Source organism: Rhinatrema bivittatum, chromosome 4 (assembly GCF_901001135.1).
Source record: "Rhinatrema bivittatum chromosome 4, aRhiBiv1.1, whole genome shotgun sequence".
Lineage (NCBI taxonomy): Eukaryota > Metazoa > Chordata > Amphibia > Gymnophiona > Rhinatrematidae > Rhinatrema > Rhinatrema bivittatum.
Window position 1 is genome coordinate 162,529,850 of NC_042618.1, and position 20,974 is coordinate 162,550,823.

At 45.0% G+C, this 20,974-nt stretch overlaps 1 protein-coding gene across 3 annotated transcripts in view; it reads right to left on the bottom strand.

Moving 5' to 3' along the window:
- The window catches only part of ASPSCR1 (ASPSCR1 tether for SLC2A4, UBX domain containing), a 249,279-nt gene that overhangs the window by 191,848 nt on the left and 36,457 nt on the right, over positions 1-20,974 (bottom strand). For all 3 annotated transcript variants that reach the window (XM_029599053.1, XM_029599052.1, XM_029599054.1), the window contains one exon: positions 12,633-12,733. In XM_029599053.1, the coding sequence (XP_029454913.1) occupies positions 12,633-12,733 (101 nt within the window). The remainder of the gene's footprint in view (positions 1-12,632; positions 12,734-20,974) is intronic.

The window sequence follows — 20,974 nt, forward strand, 5'->3', positions numbered from 1 at the left end:
TTAACTGTAAACAAAAACAATGAAAGTAATCTCCGATTCCAATACACATATAAGATATCATCACCAAATAACATTATCTCATCTGGTTACATAACCCATAATAGGGGGAGAAATAAATCACAAACAATAATACAAAAATATAACAGAACAAGAGAAATAGTCTCTTTCTTTTACTGATCTACATTGTTACCTTCTATATTATTATCTTTATCTTGCAAGAAGGTCTCTAGCTGTAGTGGGTCAGAAAAACTAAATTTCTTTCCCTAAAAGGTTATATAACACAAACAGGGGTATTTCAGGAAAAAGCTAGCTCCTATTGCTAGCAATTTTCCTTTCAGGGAAAGGAAATGTCTCCTTTTCACTTGTGTTACCCGCGAGACATCTTGAAAAATTTGAACTTTCTGACCACAAAAACTAATATCTTTATATTTAAAGAATTCTTTAAATAATCTGTCCTTCTCAATTTCTTTTTTTTTTTTATTCTTTATTTATCAATTTTCAAATAAACATACAAAGCATCCACTTTGAAATCAGAAATATGGTTTACAAAAGAGCACAAAATCAATTCAAAAGGAAAAAAGAGAAAAAAGGAAAACAACATATCAGACTCTTTTGACCTTAAAAACCCATTTAACCACAAGCATAGTGGGGGGGCAGGTAACTGCAAACATTAGGAGATTCAAGTGAAATATTTTAACGAAATAGTGTAGCTTTAAATAATAAACCTTAATCTACCATATAGATCAGACATTGGTATTTAATTGAAGAGAAATTTTTTTCCCTTCAACAAAGTTTTTGAGCTGCTCTGGTTGGTACGCAACACACCTCATCCCATACTCAAGTCTTCTCACCCCCCTGAATCCCTCACTCCGCTACTTCCTCCCACCCCACCTTCCCCCCTCCCTTCCCTCATCCCCCCCACCTCTATTCCTAAATTACCTAACCAACAAGTCCCTAATCCTAAATTTATTTTATCAACAACACATTCATGTACATATGTTATTTTCTATAACCTTTTGTTATATCCTATAACCTTTTGTTCCATGTACCACTGTTATAATATGTTATAATTGTTTTTTTTGGTTTTTGTTTTTTTTTTTTTTTTGGTTACCATGTTATAATGTAAAATAGGGCGGACTACGCCCTATTCTCTTGGTTATCTGGAAACCAATGTGATATCTCGATTGAATGTCGGTATATAAAAGAAATAAATAAATAAATAAATAAATAAAATATATGTGTATTTTCTCCATACTTCACTATGCACTTACATGGAAAACGTAAGAAGTAAGACGCTCCAAGAGCCAAAACTTCAGTTTTTAGCTCTAAGAAGGCCCTTCTTCTCTGTTGGGTAATTTTTGATACATCAGGGTATATAGCAACATTAGCCCCCATGAAGTTTTTATTGGGCTTCTTAAAGTAAGCCCGCATTATGTCTCCCAAATCCTTGTCATTGAAGAAGGAAATCAAGAGAGTAGCTCTCTCCGCCACCTCATACGCAGATGATTCAAGAAATTCTGTAAGATTTTCCAGAACATTGGGAGATGTTATTTGTCCTTGATGAGACTTGCGGGCAGGTAGGAAATAGACTTTATCCAGTGGTGGAGATTTGTCTGAAGAAACATCTAGAACTTCCAGGAAGTATCTCTTAATCATAATTCGGGGAATTTCTCCCACCACCCTTGGAAAATTCAGTATCCTAAGGTTTAAGTGCCTATTCGCATTCTCCAAATATTCAATCTTATTATTCACGGTCCCAAAGTTCTGCACCATAGTAGTTTGTACTTGTTTCACATGTTTCAAATCTTCTTCCATTTTGTTCAATTTTTCTATGGTTTCAAATTTAGTTTTCCCAAAATTATCATTTATTGTGCATAGCTGAGATGATGAAGTGCTTATATTCACAGAACATTCATTCAAAGACTTTACCAATATTGATGTTAAGGTCCACAAGGACTCCATAGTGACTACCTCCGGTTTCTTGATGTTAATAATTTCACTGGGCTTAAGGGGAGTAAAGGAAGGCAAGATCTCACCACTTCTGTTGTTCTGGTTCATCTCCCCGCTCAGCTCAAGGCCTCCGGCTACAATCTCTCCAGACAAACTGGGGCTCCGGGCATTCTGCACTCTCAACACATCTCCCTCAGCCCGAAAAATCATGGCACCCACTTCGGATCCTGCATTCGGGCTCAATGTTGAGGGTTCCCGCTCCGCTGGAGGTAGTCGCTGATCTAACGGGCTGAGAGAAAACAGTTCCGTGGTCGGGTCGTGTTCTCCTTCAACCGACCCGACAGCCGGAGAAACCAGCCCGCTTACTTCGGTTTTGATGGCGCATTGTGCGATGGTTCGCTGCCCTGGAGGTAACTGAGACGCCGAGGGAAATGCTCTCTGTTTGCCTTTTCGTTTGGGAGGCAGAATTCAGCAGAATTCGGCACAAAACCTTACTTAGCAGAAAAAAACGCCGGAGCAGCAGCACGGTGCGACCTACTGCGGCGCCATCTTGACTCCGCCCCCCCCTGTCCTTCTCAATTTCTAATTGGAATGACACAAAGAGTGTTGATCTATGTTGGATAATGTCAATAGATTCCTGTAGGAATGTGGAAACTCCAATACTAGATGTATCAGCTAAGTCTGCCCCTTGTTCCCCAACTTTAACTATATCTCTCCTAGGAAAATAAAAAATTTTTGAAATCAAAGGCATCTCATTGTCTTTATATTGCATTATTTCCGTTAGGTATTTTTTTTAACATTTCCATAGGGGAGAGAAGTCTGGTTTGTGGGAAATATAAAAATCTCCGTATTGTTAATCTTACCATATTTTCTAAGTTTTCTAATTCTCTATGGATAGAGAAGCTATCTTTAATATGGATAGTCTCTGTATCCTGGAGATCTTAACTTTAGACGTTAATTTCCCCACTTCCTGTTCTAAACAGGTCACTTTCTTACACTGATCATTGATCTGGACTCTATTATCATTTACAATACTTGTCAAAGAGGCATTCATTTGCGAGAGATTTTCATCTAATTTAGACATTTTCGTCCGTCCTTTTAGGTAGACTTTCAACTTCAGAATTCCCAAGAGTATCTGGAAATGGTGCCATCGGTTGCGGAGGTAACTTCTGAACATTGCCAGGACTAAAGGAAGCCAAAAACTGGGCCTCCCCACTGTCCTCTAATGGCGTTTCAATCAGTCTGGTGACATGATCATCCATGGGGCCCCTTGGAGTTATAGGTGAAATTGGAATATTTTTTACTTTTCTCTTCCTCCCCATAGGACACCAGAGAGGAAGTGTACAAGCGAAAAATAAAGTCCAAAATCCCAAAGTCCCAGCCTGCCAGCCCTCGCCGGACTAAGCCGGACAAAGCCACGCGCCCCTTAGGAGGCACGCCGGCGGTGACGGTGCGCCGAATGCCACTAAGTTTTATAGCGGCAGTCGCTTACCGCTGACGTCACTCAGGGCAGGTCCCTCTGAGAGAATCAGCGTGAGTCCCACGCTGATTCTCCAGCTGAACTCACGCGGCTGTTCCTGGGGTTTCTTTTGCACCAAATGGTAGGTGGAAGGCTGGGTGCCCCTCTCTCCTCCGTTCTTCGGACTCCCCTGGTCTCAGCTTCTGCCGCCAAGTTTTATAGCGGCAGTCGCTTACCGATGACATCACTCGGGGCAAGTCCCTCCGCTCACGCTGATTCTCCAGCTGGACTCACGTGGCTGTTCCGGGGGTTTCTTTTGCACCAAGTGGTAGGTGGAAGGCTGGGTGCCCCTCTGTCCTCAGTTTTCCAGACTCCCCACTCATCCTGCTTCTGCCACTGGATTTACTCCATTCCAGATCGTATATGGTTGTCAATCATTACCACCACTTCCAATACCTTTGTCAGGTACATCACCAGCGGCTCAGGCTACAGCTGAAGAGATTTACCAACTCTGGACTCAAACTAAGGACCTTCTGCACAAAGTAGGACAACGGGCCAAAAAGCAATACAACGCTCATCACAGAGCAGCACCCAGTTTGAGCCAGGACTCAAGGTATGGCTCAGTATCAAATACCTCTGCCTCAAGCTGCCTTCCATCAGATTCGCTCAACGCTCCATTGGACCCTTCTCTGTCCTTCGCTGCCTAGATCACTTGTCCTACAGCCTAAAGTTACCTTCATCCATGAAAATACACAACGCTTTCCACGTTTCACTTCTGAAACCTCTCATCCTCTCACAGTTCTCTCGCAAGACTCCAGATCCACAGCCTCTTGATGCTGAAGAGGACATCGCATACAAAGTGGATGACATCTTGGATGTACGTAAGAGAAAGCATTGGGAATATCTAATTTCCTGGGAAGGATACGGACCAGAAGAAAACAGCTGGGAACCTGCTGTCAACATCCTTCACAAAGACATGATACACCAATTCCATCTAACTCATTCTAGGAAGCTGAAACCCCCTGGGAGGGGCTCTAAGAAGGGGGGTACTGTTGCGCCCAGTCACAGACGGCTGTGACCTTTGCTGGTCACTTCATTTTGCCCTGTAGCTCAGATTCTGGCAAAGATGGCCACCTCTGCACGCCGACCTCCCTGGCGTTCCCGGGATGGCGTGGGCGATCCCGGTCGTCACCTTGAATGAGGTGTAACTTAGGGCACGTGCGCACCTGCCTCCGTTTTATCCATGTCATGGCGGGAACATCGGGGGCGTCCCCTCCGCATGACATCACTGCCTACGTGTACTTAAGCCTACCGGACTTTCCTACCTACGAGTTAGCAAGGATTCCATCTTGCTCAATTCCTTCCTCAGAGATGCTTCTCCTTGCTGTTCCTGCATTCCAGACTGAGTGACTCAGGTACCCGCTCCTCGGGGGCCTTGCTGCACTCAGGGCTATCCGCTCCTCAGAGAACCTTCTCTACGAGTCTCACATTTACCAGCCTAGTGAGTACCTCTTGCTACTTCTACGGATGACCCCTTCAGTGTTCCTATGCTCCGGGTCTCCGCTGCTGCTACAACGATATCTCTACTGCTACGCTACGGAGTGAGTACTAGACCTGATATTCAACTCTGCTTCTCTCTTGCTTTGTGGATCCTTAGGTTACCCCGCTCTGCGGACCACTACCGGATCCAAGCTACCTTGTGCCTGCTACAAACATCTATCTCCGGCCTACCCCACACTGCGGACCAATACCAGAGCTACCAAGCACAAGAGCTACCTAGAGGGAAGTACTACCCGGGTCACCACGCTCTGCGAACTACTACCGGAGAAACCATCTTCCTACTCTGGACTGAGCTTACTAACCTGCTCCTCAGGTTTCTCTTTGCTGTATAATAAATATCTCTCAGACTCCTGTGTCCATCACTGCTGAGACCCCGCCTGTCGTGGAGAGTCCCCACAGGGCTCCTCCCTGTGGGTGGAGTCAGCTCTCTCCACTACCCAAAGGCCCACAACCAAGTTCAAGTATAACACCTGCTAGAAAGTCCAATACTAGATTGAAGTTCTATAGGGGGACCGGCCACTTTAAGGGTGGTTGGAGTTTGTTTGTTTTTTTTGTTGTTTTTTTTTTAACTCTTTTTAGGAAACGGGACGTCCGGATGTGCCGACAGACTGTTTCCATTCAGCTCAGCCCTGAAGCAGGAGAGGGCTGCTACCTGGACTTTGAAGGAGTTGAGGGACAACCCTTTCCTTCAGGCCGTTCTGTAAAAGTTCCAGAATCATGGGGATCTTGGCCATTCACGGAGGCACCACACAGCTCTTTGTACCAGGTCTCAAATATTCTCCAGATCTGTATGTATACCAGGGACGTTGAGAAATTCCGCACACGAAGCAAGGTGGTGATCATGGCTGCCGAGTAACCGCGCTTCTTCAGGAAGGCCTCTGAAGGGCCAGGCCATAAGAAAGAAGAGAGACAGATCTTCGTGAAGAATCGGGCCCTGCTTAGAGAAGGTCCCTGTGTGGGGGGAGGCACAGAGGACTCCCCATGAGGAGCCTTCACATGTCTGCGCACCACGGGCATCTGGGCCAATCCAGGGCCACTAGGAGGACTAAACCTCTGTGGTGTTCTATCTTGTGGATGATCTTGCCCAGTAGAGGCCATGGGGGGAAGGCATACATTAAGTCCTCCTCTGGCCAGGTCTGGATGAGGGCGTCGATTCCTTGGAAGTGCTGATCTAGTTTGCGACTGAAGAACAGGGGGACTTTCGCATTCTGAGATGTGGCCAGTAGATCCATGGCCGGAAGGCCCCAGCAATTTACTAGAAGCTGGAAGCCTTTGATCGACAGTGTCCATTCCCCCAGGTCCAGGCTCTCCTTGCTGAGGAAGTCCTCTGTAACATTGACTTTTTCCTGTGATGTGGGAGGCCAAGATCCCTTTGAGGTTTAACTCAGCCCATTCCATAAGGGGGTCTATTTCCAAAGACACCTGGTGGCTCTTGGTGGTTGATGTAGGCAACCACTGTTGCGTTGTCTGATATCACCCGTATCGCTTGCCCCTGGAACCTGTACCTGAACTGCAGGCATGCTAGTCTGACCGCTCGAGCTTCCAGGCGATTTATGTTCCAGTTCGCCTCTTCCTTGGTCCATTTTCCCTTTGTTGTTAGCTCTTGAGAGTGAGCTCCCCACCCTCGGAGGCTCGCGTCTGTCGTGAGGACGATCCAGCTCGGTGGGGATAGGCTTACGCCCTTGCTTAGGTGGATTTCCTGTAGCCAGCACTGGAGCCGAGAGCATATCTCCATCGGTAGGTGGAGGCAAATTGAGTAGTCTTGGGACAGTGGGTTCCAGCGTGACAGTAAGGAGCGTTGGAGAGGCCGAATTTGAGCCCTCGCCACGGTACTACTTCCAGTGTTGATGCCATGAGGCTGAGGACCTGAAGATAGTCCCACACCTTGGGGCACATTGTGGTTATCAACTGGCGTACTTGGTCCATCAGTTTCCTCCTCCTCAGGGGAGGAAGACCTTGTTCTGCTTGGTGTTGAATCGGGCCCCCAGGTACTCTAAGGACTGGGAGGGCTTGAGGCTGCTCTTGTCCATGTTTACGACCCAACCGAGTTCCTGTAGGAGGAACTTTACCCCAGTTCCGAAAGGCCTCGACCCTCGGGGAGGTCTGAGACATTAGGCACACAGAAGGCCGGTACGCGTGGTGCGGGCCGACAGCCAAAGGGGGAAAATAGCACCTCTGTGGATCGCCATGTGGAGAGTCGACAGAGCCGAAAACGGGGCCTAGCCCATCAGGGGGCCTCTTAACCCGCTCAGAACTCCCTTCCCTCGCCCAAACGGAGATCAGGAACGAAGTCGGTATGGCATGCCGAGCAAGGAGACCGGAAGAAAGACTTACCGAAGCCCTTCCACATCTCTGGATCAGAGAAGTTCTTCTCTATTTACCTGGTCTCAGCGCTTACTGGCTGAGTACAGAAACAGTCTCTGGCTGCGGGGAGAGAGGGCTTTGGCCTTCACCGCTGCGCTCGGCTTCTGCACCCACTGCCTTTCAGCTGATTCAGCAGCTAAGTTCAGGCTGGGAACCAGCTACCGGACCAAGGCACACCTCTGAGGGATCTCAGAAATTACCTCAGGAATTCTCAACTGGGGGAGGGACTATTAGGTATCACCGCAGGAGAGCGAGGCTCGATCTTCCTTTAAAGTGAAGGTAAAAATTTCTCTTTGGATTAGTGCTGCAATCCCTTCCCTCAGTATTTGTAGGACTCATCGATCCGAAGTGATGGATTCCCAATTGTTTTGATAGTACTGCAGGCGTCCTCCAATTTCTAGCAGTGATGGTAGCTGGACCGACTTCAAAAAGCCGGGGGCTGTTTTTGCTGGGGTGTTGAGCCCTGCCTGGCTGGTCATTGCTGACGGGAACGTTGTCGAGGAAACGAAGCTTGCGAAGATGACGACCTCGGTTGTGCAAATGGTTGCGGTCGGAAAGAGGAATAAGGGCGAAATTGACCTCTTGAGTATGATTTTCTTCAATTAAGTTGGACTGTACACCTTTTGGAGTTAGAGTGGTATTCCATAGGTGTTGTGAGAGACAGAACCGCTAAGTTTTGTTCTTTCAACTTAGAAACAGTCTCTGCGAATTGATCACCGAAAAGGTTTTGAGCTTTGCAGGGAATATCAGCCAACTTTTCATGGACATGCGCACAACCAAGCTATGTGACGAGCCGCGATCGCTGCCAAGGAGTTTCTTGCAGAAGTTTCAAAATTCTCATAGATGGAACGCTATAAATGCCGCAATCCTTCCTCTATATCGGTAAAGGACTGTAGTAAAGAATTGTCGTCTGCAAGGCAGAGAGGCCGTAATTTTTGTAAGGATTCAAAAAGATAGTGTTATATAAAATTGATGAGTACTAATTTTGGAGGACAATATTGCTGAATGGTAAGATTTTCGTCCAAATTCGTCCAAATACCTGTTGTCTTTACCCAGCGGCGTATTAGTGTGAAGTTTTGGTCGCTTTGCTTTAGACATTGCGGATTCCACAACTATTGAATTGTGAGGAAGCTGGGCTGAGGTGTATGTGGACGAGTTCCTCATGCGGAATTTCAAATCAGTTTTCCTAGAGGTGGAAGCCGTGGTAAACGGCTTTTCCTACATTTTCTGAAGAACATTTTCAAGAACTGCATGTGGAGGTAAAGCAGTAGGTTCATGAGGCATGTCAAATATTTTCAAAATTCCAAGCGTTTCAGAGCCAGGGTCTGACACCTTTCTGGTTTCCACAATAAGGAGTGCCCCTACTTTTTCAATAAATTTTGAATATATAAGGTCCTTTGGCGGGGAGTAGGGCTCTGGTAGGGTGTCCAGCAGGTTCAAGGGTAGGCCCGCTGAGAAACTAGGTGACGAGAACGATGTGATTGGCAATTCTGGATTGTAAGGCGGATCCGGCATAGGTATTGTAGGAACCTGGTCATCTACAGGAGAGGTTTCCTGAGGCAAAGATGGTGGTGGAGAATCTTGTGGTGCATTATTATTATTTCCTTGCAAGATTTCTAGGTCATCAAAGAACAGACTACGCTTGAGAGATTCAAGACATTGCCTTTGCAAAGCTCCACTTGGCATGACAGTATGTCCTACTGCTAAAGGTGGACGAGTAGGTGCTGCTGGTAGCAAAACTTCTTCAGGAGATATGACTTTTACGGGTGGAAACTCATGAGAAGGTTTGTGTTTCTTAGGTAGCGGTTCTTGTAAAGGCAGGGAACGAGTCCTCCATTTGGAAACAGATGACATATCCGAATATATGGAACTCGTCCTTGAGGACAGAGAAAGTGAATCAGAGAGATACTCCACATCTGAGAGTTACTCTGGAATGCGAAGATTGACCCGAGTGTACTGAAGCTGATGTAGACTTGTGCGTATGCACACGGTGACTGTGTGAACTACATGGTTTTTGCAGATGTGTGTGATGATGCCTCTTTTCCTTATGTTTAATGAAGGTGGTGGCGCTAACGGCGTCATAGGAGCTCCCTGCTCGACGGCATCGTGGGAGGCGCCTTATGCGTCGCTGATTTCTTAGACGGTGCATGATGCAATTACTTTTTTTGTTGCGCTTGATGCGATGGCGTCGTAGACGGCACATGATGCGATGGCGTCGTAGACGGCGCATGATGCGTCGATGGCGCCGTGGGGGCTGCGTGATGCGTCGTAGGCGGCTCAACATGCATCGATGGTGTCGTGGACGGGGCATGCGTCGAGTGCTTCGTACGTCGATTATGCGCCGTATTATACAACGGCGACGGCGTTGTACGGTGCGAAGAGCCGGAAACAGATCTCTGTGATCTGGACGACGCAGCCGATCTTTGTTTTTCGATAGGGGGAACTAACTTTGACCCCTTTTTCAATTGTTTGGGCACTGTAGGTGTGTATTACCTGGGCCCCGACTGTGCCATGTCTCGAGGCTTCTCCTGTGGTCCAAGGGAGGAGGCCCGTTTATGGTGCATCGTCTGTTTCTTCACCCAGCCGGGCGAAGACTGCGTCGACGGACCTGGGGCATATGAGCCCGATGCCCCGAGCCGGTCCATGCGTTCTGCTCGTTGACAGCGCGCTCGGGGGGACATCCGTCCACAATCACGACAGGATCCCTGATTGTGATCGGGCCCGAGGCAGATGTAACAATAATTATGTCCATCTGTGAAAGACATAATTTTCCGGCATTGGCAATACTTGAAACCAGAAGGTTTCGGTGCCATGTTGGTGAGAAAAAATGCTGAAAAATCGCGAAAGACAAAATATTTTTTCACTGAGAGAAAGCCCGCGTGCATTCAGCCCACGGAAAAAAAGAAACTGAGGGAGAGATGGCTGATTTGCGCGGGAACACACCACGCAGATGCAGAGTTCAAGCTCTGTGTCTCACTGAGGGAAGCTCCGCCTACGAAGGTTGCGACATGCTCCCATACAGCATGGCTAAATCAGCCTGCTATCGATGGGAAACCAACCAAGTAGACTATCAAAAGTAGACTGGTCCCCTGTAAACCACCACCGAAGATAGCTGTTAAAAGTTCCAAAAATCTGGATATAATAGAAGACTCATGTGATATCATCCCCAGCCAAAACACTGCTGGAAGAATTCCGACGCAATCTCTTTCCACCTTTATTGACTCCCTGCCACTTGGAAAGCTCTCTGCATGGTAGTCGTTTAGGATACAGGGCTCCCTGCTTCACTGTAATACCCACCTCTCTCAACACCTTGCTGGCTTCCTCCAGCAAACACATTTTCAATGTCGAACCACTAATAGAATTGTTTTATTGAAAAAAAAAAAAAAAAAGAGTATAATTCTGCATGAAGCCCTAATAAATTCAACCAATTATCATGCCTGTGCCTACCCACTTAAACACTGGAAATACTGAAAATAATAGTAACGGGAAGTCCTAAAGGAAAAAGCCATTACTAGCGCACATGCTCAATTATGAAAGCATCAGTAACAGGTTTCAGCTCTCTCCTCCTTCTCAGGGTAGTAGGCAATTTCAATGGCAATTCCCTTTGAATTGCTTTTGCCCATGGTTCTAACTTTTATCATTACAGTTTCTTTAACACAGAAGCGATGAAGGCGTTCTATGTCGTCACACGGTTTATTTCTGCCAGCAGTTTCAAGTGCCCTAAGTGCACACTCCGGTTTTTTTGTCCTGTTTCATACCCTTCAAACCTCCCAACCATAAAATGGCTTTACATATGTTCAGCACAATAACAGAACAATCTAAAGATACTCACCTGATTCAGGGACACCGTCTGTTCGGAGGTTACATCATCTTGTGTGTTTTTTGATATCTTCTAATTTATCTGGCTCCCAATTAAGTTTAGAATCTCTTACAAAGTACTAACAATCATACACAAATCTTTACACAAGCTCATTCCACTAGAACTCAATATCCCTTTTCAACCACATATACCCACCAGACCGGTGAGAGCGGCTTATAGAGATACTCTCCTTGCCCCTCCCATCAAAACCTCATTAAATAAACGAACTCTATCCACAGCGGGCCCTGCGCAATGGAACTCTCTACCGCCAGACCTCCGGAAGGAACCTTGCCCAATCACCTTTAAAAAGAGACTCAAAACTTGGCTATTCGAACAAGCTTTTAATCCAGACCAATAATCTCCCCTCAATCTATCCAAATATGTGCACCATGTACCATGACTCCTAGATACTTAGCCAGGTTTTAGTCTAGAATCTCATTACTTTATCGAATTCATTGTACTTTATGCCCCAGTTCCTTGATCCAAGTTTATCTCCCTGTTCGATGTAATCGCATTCTTACATGCTTGTTAATGTTATAATGTAAACCGAAGTGATTTGTAACATTGCTACATGAATTTCGGTATATAAAAATGTTAAATAAATAAATAAACCAGCAAGCTCTCTATTCGCCTGCACCAAACACTAAAATTCCCTTTTGCAGCCGTGTCACTCTCTCAGCACAGACCCTGATACACTGCTCTGCATCCTCAACTCTCTTGCCAGTATCTTCAACTTCTCGCCTCAGCAACTACATCTAAAATTTCTCCCTTAACAGCTTTCAAATCCCAAATCTAGGTCTGAAAGCCCAAACAAGTGAGACTGCCTTGTTCAAACGCGAGTCATCCAAATCCTCCGTAGGCCTGGTTTTCTCCACGGAGCTCAGCATGGAGGCAATTCGCACCTCTTTCGAGCCAAAGTTGCCATCCGTAAACAAGAAATCCTTAAGATCCACAAGATTCTTTCAATTAGCCAACCCACATTAAAAATCACTAGCATCACAATTATTCTGTCCATCGGAGTGCTTAAGGGCAATGAAATCCAGGTTAAAGCATCATCAAAGGAAGCTTAGCTCTTAGGTGGCCATGTTAGTCAGGTGATGTACCCCCTCCCCCCCAATAAACAGAATTTCATTGCTGAAAGAGTGGAGTCTTCAATACTTGAGGGCAATTTGCCTCTTTGGAGCTATACAAAGTCTGACATTTTACAGAATGTGATTATGTTTACCCTTTAACATACCTCAGAGAGAAAAAGTGACTGACTGGATGTGAGCTTCAGCAGTCTGGAAGCAACTGAATTATCCAGGATGCAAGTGATAAATGCTGACCGGGAGCAGCAACCCAAACAGAACAATAAGACCCATAAGCACACAGAGGAGCTGCAGATTGCATAAAGGCCTAAATATCATCAGAAAAAGTGGCTCTGGTTCACATTTTGCTCACCTGGTCTGTGGGAAGTGGCAGAGAAGCTCCCAGAGTGTCTGGCCACAATGAAAGTCATCTTGTAACCTTGATCCATCTTCCAACTGCAATGCAATGCGTACCTACAAGAGCACAGAGATGCAATCACAGCCCTGAGAATACATTAGCTGACTATCCTAACCTTTCTTCACACCACTTCAAGGAAAGGAACACAAAATATGCATTCAGCTTCATAACATTTATTTATTTTTATTTATTTTTTATTTATTTAAATGCTTTTAAAATATACCGACATTCATAGGACACATCATGCCGGTTCACAATCAACATTGCAAAGGAGGAAGAGGAAATTACAAATAACAGGGAGGGGGGAGGTGGAGCAGTGAAGGAAAAAGGAGAGGATGGGGGTCAGGTGACAGTAAGCGCAGAAGTTGCGGGAAGGAGAAAGGTAGTGAAGTGCTAGGGGAGAGAGAAATTGATAGGAACTGTGTTAAAAAACTGAGAATAAAAAATTAACAAATTTACAAAATCAGCAATTCCCTAGGATGCATCAACGGATTAGAAGGGGTAAGGGAATTGGAAGTGGCAGTGGAGGGGGTTTAGGTCTGATTGGAGTCAGGGTATGCTTGTAAGAAAAGCCAGGTTTTGATGCCTTTTTTGAAGTTGGGTAAGGAAGGTTCAAGGCGGAGATACATGGGAAGAGAATTCCAGAGGGAGGGGCCGGCTATGGTAAAGGCAGCACCAGGGAAAAAAAAATCTATGACAAGGCCTAGTGAAAAATTGCACAAAAGAAAGCAAAGGAACTATAGATTTCCAGATGCAACAACATGGAAAAATGCAAAAAATAAACAAAACTAAAAAAATTACTAAGTACAGGAGCAATTCTTTCCCACAGGAAGGATGAGCAACCATAGACTAAACACTGCAGCAAAACAGAGGCTTAAGACCCACCAGCATGAGAGGCTGCAAAAGCCTGTCATACCAAAAGAACTTACCACCCCATTTCTACTAAATCCCAGGACTAAAGCCAGGTTACTATTGGATCCTCTTCACCTTTCTGGTAGGTAGAAAGAAGGTATTTGAAAAAAGAAACAAAAAAGGTTGCAGCAACTTCTCCAGTATAGGCCTATTTAGGGAATTTGGGATTTTATCAAAAACAGGAAAAGAAAATAGTTTACAATACAGTAATCAGCCAATCCCACAGGTTTTCCAATTTTTAAAGTATCCAGCAGCCCTACTCATGCTAAGATGCACCCCATGATTCCAAGACCAATCAAAGACTTTTCAGCTTGGAGAAGACACGGCTGAGGGGGGATATGATAGAGGTGTTTAAAATCATGAGAGGTCTAGAACAGGTAGATGTGAATCGGTTATTTATTCTTTCAGATAATAGAAAGACTAGGGGGGCACTCCATGAAGTTAGCATGGGGCACATTTAAAACTAATTGGAGAAAGTTCATTTTCACTCAACGCACAATTAAACTCTGGAATTTGTTGCCAGAGGATGTGGTTAGTGCAGTTAGTATAGCTGTGTTTAAAAAAGGATTGGATAAGTTCTTGGAGGAGAAGTCCATTACCTGTTATTAATTAAGTTAACTTAGAAAATAGCCACTGCTATTACTAGCAACAGTAACATGGAACAGACAGTTTTTGGGTACTTGCCAGGTTCTTGTGGCCTGGATTGGCCACTGTTGGAAACAGGATGCTGGGCTTGATGGGCCCTTGGTCTGACCCAGTATGGCATGTTCTTATGTTCTTAACCTAAGCCATGCCCTAAGAGGACTAGTCAACTGGTCAAAGACAAAGCCATACCCTTGACTACCAAGATCTATTCTAGCTAGTCAAAACTACACTTACTACCAACATACAGAGCACCCCAAGCCACTGAACAACCAGGAAAATCCTCAGTCCCAGGATGATCATCCCCTGAGCCTTTTCTCCAGAGTTTAAAAAATGCACTCACCCCACTCATCTGCTACGAGTGCATTTTCTGGGTTGGCCAGACAACCCAAAGAACAAAAGCTGGCAAAAACTTAGGAGTGGGGGGAGGGGGGGCGGGGACAGAAGATGATGTGAGCCTGGGAGTGAGAGGAGGTATCAGGGCCAGTGCCAGAGTATTTGGCACCCTAGGCAAACCTATGGTCATGCACTCTATCCTCCATCTTCCGATTAGAGGAAGCTCCAGCACAGCGCTCCTTCGTACTGTTGGCAATGGTTCCAGCACACCATTCCCTTCTTTGGTGGTATTAGCTCTGGCACAACATCCCTCTGGGCCTCACACTGGCTGTATTTTGCCATCCTCAAAACTTTGGCACTCTAGGCAACTGCCTAGTTTGTCTAATAAAATCAAAAGTCCTGGGAGAACAAGTGAGATGAGGTAAGAAGAAGGGGGCTACAGGGAGCTTGGAGGAGAAGAAAGGACTGCATCTGGCTAGTGAGGGGGAAGAAGGGTGAAGAGTGAGAGCTGTACCAAGTTGGGGGATAGGGATAAAGAATGCACTCACTAGGGAAAAAAAATACACTCACTATGCACTCCTGCCACCCCGAAACAAATTACTGGAGGAGGGACAGCAAAGGCAAGATTACAGAGTGCACAGTTTACACAGTGACTAGTCCTGAAGAAATTTTAGAATTCTTGCTTATCTCCACCCATTATTCTTGGCAAAGATGACTCATCCCAGCAACTGTGACTGCTCCATGATGTGCACTCCTCTCAAAATTTTCTGCTTGGACACCTACAGCTAAATTCATGCTCATCCTGTGCCAGTCATTAAATATCAAGGAGCTGTTTTTTTAAATCACTAAAAGCCATTCCATCCTACCTTCATGTGGAAATATATCTGCCAAACAGCTGCTGTAGTCACAATACAGTGTGCAAAGATAGTGCCAGAGCTGGAATACATGGCGTAGTTCTCCCATCCCCCTCTAGATTTTAACATGACACTCCCATGAGGAGATGCAACTGTGAAAAGTCACAAAGAAATGGACAGCAAGGTCAGGAAGGGCTGGAGGATTCCCTTCTGTGTTTCTATTCTTAGTCTTCACTACCTCTAACCCTAAGGTGCTGCACAGCACTATCTAAGGTAAACAAAACCGAAGCCCACCTACAAATGTGAAGGGCAGGAAAGCAGATGCCTCCTCTTGTGTACAGCTCTCTCTGCTATACAACAGCTTGCAAAAACAACCCTGAAAACTACACCACTTAGACTGGCACAAGGTGTTTTATCGCCCCCCTTCTCATTATTACTTGTGGGGTTGGGCAGAATTGGAGGGAGAAGTGGGACAAGGTTGACTTATTCAGTCCCGTAATCTGCCTAAAAAGCTGCTGGTGCCAGCCCAGTCATCCCCCACCGTACATACAAACACAAACCTTGCTTTAGTTTCTCCTCGCAGAAATCAAAATGCATTTCTATAGTTACAGAAATCTGTGCACAATTCAGTGGCCACAGTAGAAAGTGGTCATTATCAAAATCAGCAGCCTTGTGCGCCACTGTTTCCCCCACCCCAGTGTGTCCATTCCCCACAGGTAGGGCCATAAAAGAATATGTTACTCTTTGGGGCTGGAACCTCTCACCGCTTAGCTCTTTCACATTCCCTCCTACTTCAAGGGCCGGATCCTATGTAGGTATGGGTGGGAGGTAAACTACCAGGACCCAAAGTGACAGGGGTATCCTTTCTATACATTCATTTTGGTCCTTTGTACTCCCTTGGGGAGGATACTTATCCTTAAAGTGAGTGCAAAAGAAATACTCTGGAGTCACTGATTTAGTGTCCAAAAGTCTTTACTATTTAACAGTGGTGCTGAATGGCACAAAAACTGCAGCACCAAAGAAATCTCTTCTCAATTACTTGTGGTCTCTTCCCTCTATCTGTGCAGTATTCACTTATCAGGGCCAGGGAAACATCCATTCTCTTGGATTAAGAAACTGGAGTTTCCAGATGGGCAGGGATCTTTTAGGATGGTCAAAACCCCTTCCAAAACTGATAAAGCTGGTAAAAGTCTAGGGCACAGAGAGTAAAACTTCTCTCCCCCCGCCCCCCCCAGGGTGGTGAAACACTAGACAAGTGTCCCCAGTGATGTTTGCTTTCCTTTACTCGTGGTCAGCAGATCTTCTGGATCTCTGATTTTTACACTGTTTCTTTAGCTCCTTTCTCTGCATCCCTGATGGGAAGGATCCCCTTGAAACAAGCAGCTCTCTTGCCTCAGACAGGAAGGAAGGGCAGCCAAAACTTCCACCTGGAACTTCTAACAAAATGCTTCCTTTTCCCCAAAATGATATTAACACTGGAGTTTCTCCTCACAGTGGGTCACAATCTTTCATTTACTCTATAAATGAGTGCTTTCTTACTAACATTTTTTTTTTACTTTGAATTGGTGACTTTCATACTATTTTCTGCAATGCTCTCATCACTCAAATATTCAGTAACCTTTATTCTTCTTCATTATCAATTTATTATTACATTATAATTTAAATTATCCACATTATGAGCTTTAACATGCAAAACCCCCACATATTTCACTGGCACTTCTCAACACATCAGGGAAGCTTATGGTCCTTTCTCCCTCTATAATCTTTACAAAATAATGACCCAAGATCCAAAAAACATTTCCAATCAAATCAGAAACCTCCAACTTTCAAAAGGCTCATGGACCTCATAAGAACATAAAAAGTTGTCATACTGGGTCAGACCAAGGGCCCATCAAGCCCAGTATCCTGTTTTCAAACAGTGGCCAATCCAAATCACAAGCACCTTGCAAGTACCCAAACATTAAATAGATCCCACGATATTAATGCAGGCAACAAGCAGTGGCTATTCCCTATTGATAAACAGCAGTTTATGGACTTCTCCTCCAGGAACTTATCCAAATGTTTTTTAAACTCAGCTACTCTAGCTGCTTTAATTACATCCTCTGGAAATGAATTCCAGAGCTTAATTGTGCATAGAGTGAATATAATTTTCTCCAATTTTTTTAATGTACTACTTCCTAACTTCATGGAGTGTCCCCCAATCCTTGTATTATCCAAAAGTGTAAATAACCGTTTCACATTTACCCATTCAAGTCCTTTCATGATATTGTAGACCTCTATCATATCCCCCCTCAGTTGTCTCTTCTCCAAAATGAACAGCCCTAACCTCTTTAGCCCTTCTCATAGGGGAGCCGGTTCCATGCCCTTTATCATTTTGGTCACCCTTCTCTGTACTTTCTCCAATGCAAATATATCTTTTTCTGAGATGCAGCCACCACAAATGCACACAGTATTCAAGGTGCAGTCTAACCATGGAGCGATACAGAGGCATTATGATATCCTCTTTGTTATTTTCCATTCCCTTCCTAATAATTTCTAACATTCTGTTTGCTTTTTTGACCGCCACAACACACCGAGCCAATGATTTCAATGTAATATCAACTATGACACCCAGATCTTTTTCCTGGGTTATTTTTCCCTATATGCATCACCTTACACTTGTCCATATTATATTTCACAATCTTGCAAGGTCCTCCTGGAATTTATCATAATCCACTTAGATTTAACTACTCTGAATAATTTTGTGTCATCTGCAAATTTGATCACCTCACTTGTCGTACCTCTTTACAGATCATTTAAAAGGCACCAGTAAAGTAAAAATCCCTGAGGCACTCCACTGTTTACCTTTTTACACTACTCACGTTTCCTGTCTTTTAACCAATCTGTAATGCACAAAAGGACATCTCCTCCTATCCCATGACATTTCAGTTTTTTTAGAAGCCTCTCATGAAGGATTTTGTCAAATGCCTTCTGAAAATCCAAATATACTACCATCTACCGGTTCACCTTTATCCACATGCTTATTCACCCCTTCAAAAAATATAGCAGATTTGTGAGGCAAGACTTGCCTTGGGAAAATCCATTCTGGCTGTGTCCCATTAAATCATGGCTATCTATATGTTCTGTGATTTTATTCTTTATAATATTTGCCATGATGTTTCCTGGCACTGAAGTCAGGCTCACCAGTCTATAGTTTCCTGGATCACCTCTGCAGCCCTTTTTACATTGTACCTGAAGACTGGAAGTTAGCTAATGGATGATTTTAACAATAGGTTACAAATTACTTACAATACTTCCCTGTTCTCTGTAAGACATCTACCTTATAAATGGCCTGTGACCGACGGCCCGCAAATGCGCAGTAGAGCGCAGCTCTACTGCGCATGTGCGGGCAAGGATGTCGATCAGAAAAAAAAAATGGCGGTGGGGCCGCAGGAGCGGGAGGAGAAGCAGCGGCGCAGCGCGCGCGCGCGGTGCCGCTGCTTCTCCTCCCCAGATCTGCCGGCAGATCTCGGGGGGGGGGGTGTCACTCCCGCGCCCCCCCCCACCGAGATCTGCCGGCAGATCTCGGGGGGGGGTGTCACTCCCGCGCCCCCCCCCCCCCCCCGAGATCTGCCGGCAGGAGCGGGAGGAGAAGTAGCGGCACCGCGCGCGCGCGGTGCCGCTACTTCTCCTCCCCAGATCTGCCGGCAGATCTCGGGGGGGTCACTGCCGCGCGCGCGGGAGTGACCCCCCCCCCGAGATCTGCCGGCAGGAGCGAGAGGAGTTAATGGAGCCGGGTGAGGGTTGCGGGAAGTCGCGCTTACGGCGCCGGGAGGAAATGGAGGTGGGTGAAGGGAGGGAGAGGGGGACTGAGTGAGTGGGAGGGAGAGAGGGAGAGGGGGACTGAGTGAGTGGTAGGGAGGGAGAGGGGGGACTGAGTGGGAGGGAGTGAGGGAGAGGGGGGACTGAGTGAGAGGAGAGGGAGGGTGGAGAGGAGTGGGTGGGGGAGGGGGGTGGTGAAGAGTGAGGGGAGAGAGAATGAGGGGGAGGTGAGAGACAGAGGGATGTAGCCCGTTTTAACGGGCTTTACGGCTTGTTATTCTATATACTGTCAATTTTATTGTTGTAATGTAAACCGAATTGATTAGTAACTTCGGTATATAAAACTGTTAAATAAATAAATAAATACGTCTGAAATTTCATTTTTTAGTTCTTTCAGAATCCTGGGATGTATACCATCCGGTCCAAGTGATTTGCTACTCTTCAGTTGGTCAGTCTGGCCTACCACATCTTCCAGATTCACTGTGATTTGGGCCAGTTCATCTAAATCGTCACCCTTGAAAACAGTCTGTGGAATAGGTATCCCCTACAGCAAAGAATTAGTCTTTTTACAATGGCCTTATCTTCCCTAAATGCCCTTTTAACCCCTCGATCATCTAAAGGACTCCCTTGCAGACTTCCTGCTTTAGATAAGTTTTACAAATTTTTTATTATGAGTTTTGCCCTCTATAGCCAACTTATTTTCAAATTCTCTTTTAACCAGTCTTATCAATGTTTTACATTTAACTTGCCATTGCTTGTGCTTTTTCCTATTTTCTTCAGATGGATCCTTCTTCCAATTTTTGAAGGAAAATCTTTTGGCTAAAGTAGTCTGTGTCACCTCATCTTTTAACCATACTAGCAATCATTTGGCCTCTCTTCCACATTTCTTAATGCTTGGACTGCACTTCTAAGATGGTATTTTTATAACAATGTCCACGCCTATTGTATGCTCTTAATCTTTGTAGCTGCACCTTTCGGTTTTTCCCTATTTTTCTCATTTTATCAAAGTTTCCCTTTTGAAAGTTTAGTGTTAGAGCCATGGATTTAAATACTGTCCCCTTCCAATCATTAATTCAAATTTGATCATGTTATGATTACTACTGCCAAGCAGCCCCACCACCATTACCTCTTTCCCCAAATCCTGCGCTCCACTAAGAATTAGATCTAAAATAGCTCTCTCTCTTGTCAGTTCCTGAACCAATTGCTCCATAAAACTGTCATTTAATCCATCCAGGAACTTTATCTCTCAAGCATGTTCTGATGTTACACTTACCTAGTCAATACTGGGGTAATTGAAATCTAAGCAACACAATGAGCTAAACCTGCACTTCAGCAAGTCCATCCACAAAACAGTGCAAGTAAATGTAATAGTCCCAAAAAGGATTCATCAACAAATTCTCATTTATTAGATTATAACACTTATTGCGGCAACTCCACTGTCCCTCCCGACGCAGCCACGGCAAAACACGGGTCTGTGTCGGGGGACCTCTGTGTAAAGTTACCTTCTTGTGAAATCAGTGGAGATGCCGCAATAAGTGTGAAAATCTAATAACTGAGAATTTGTTGATGAATCCTTTTTGGGACTATTACATTTACTTGCACTGTTTTGTGGATGGTAATTGAAATCTCCCATTATTACTGCAAAACCAATTTGGTTAGCTTCCCTAATTTCTCTTAGCATTTCATCAGCTGTCTCATCATTTTGGCAAGGTGGATGGTAGTATATTCCTATTGCTTTACTCTTCAGCAACA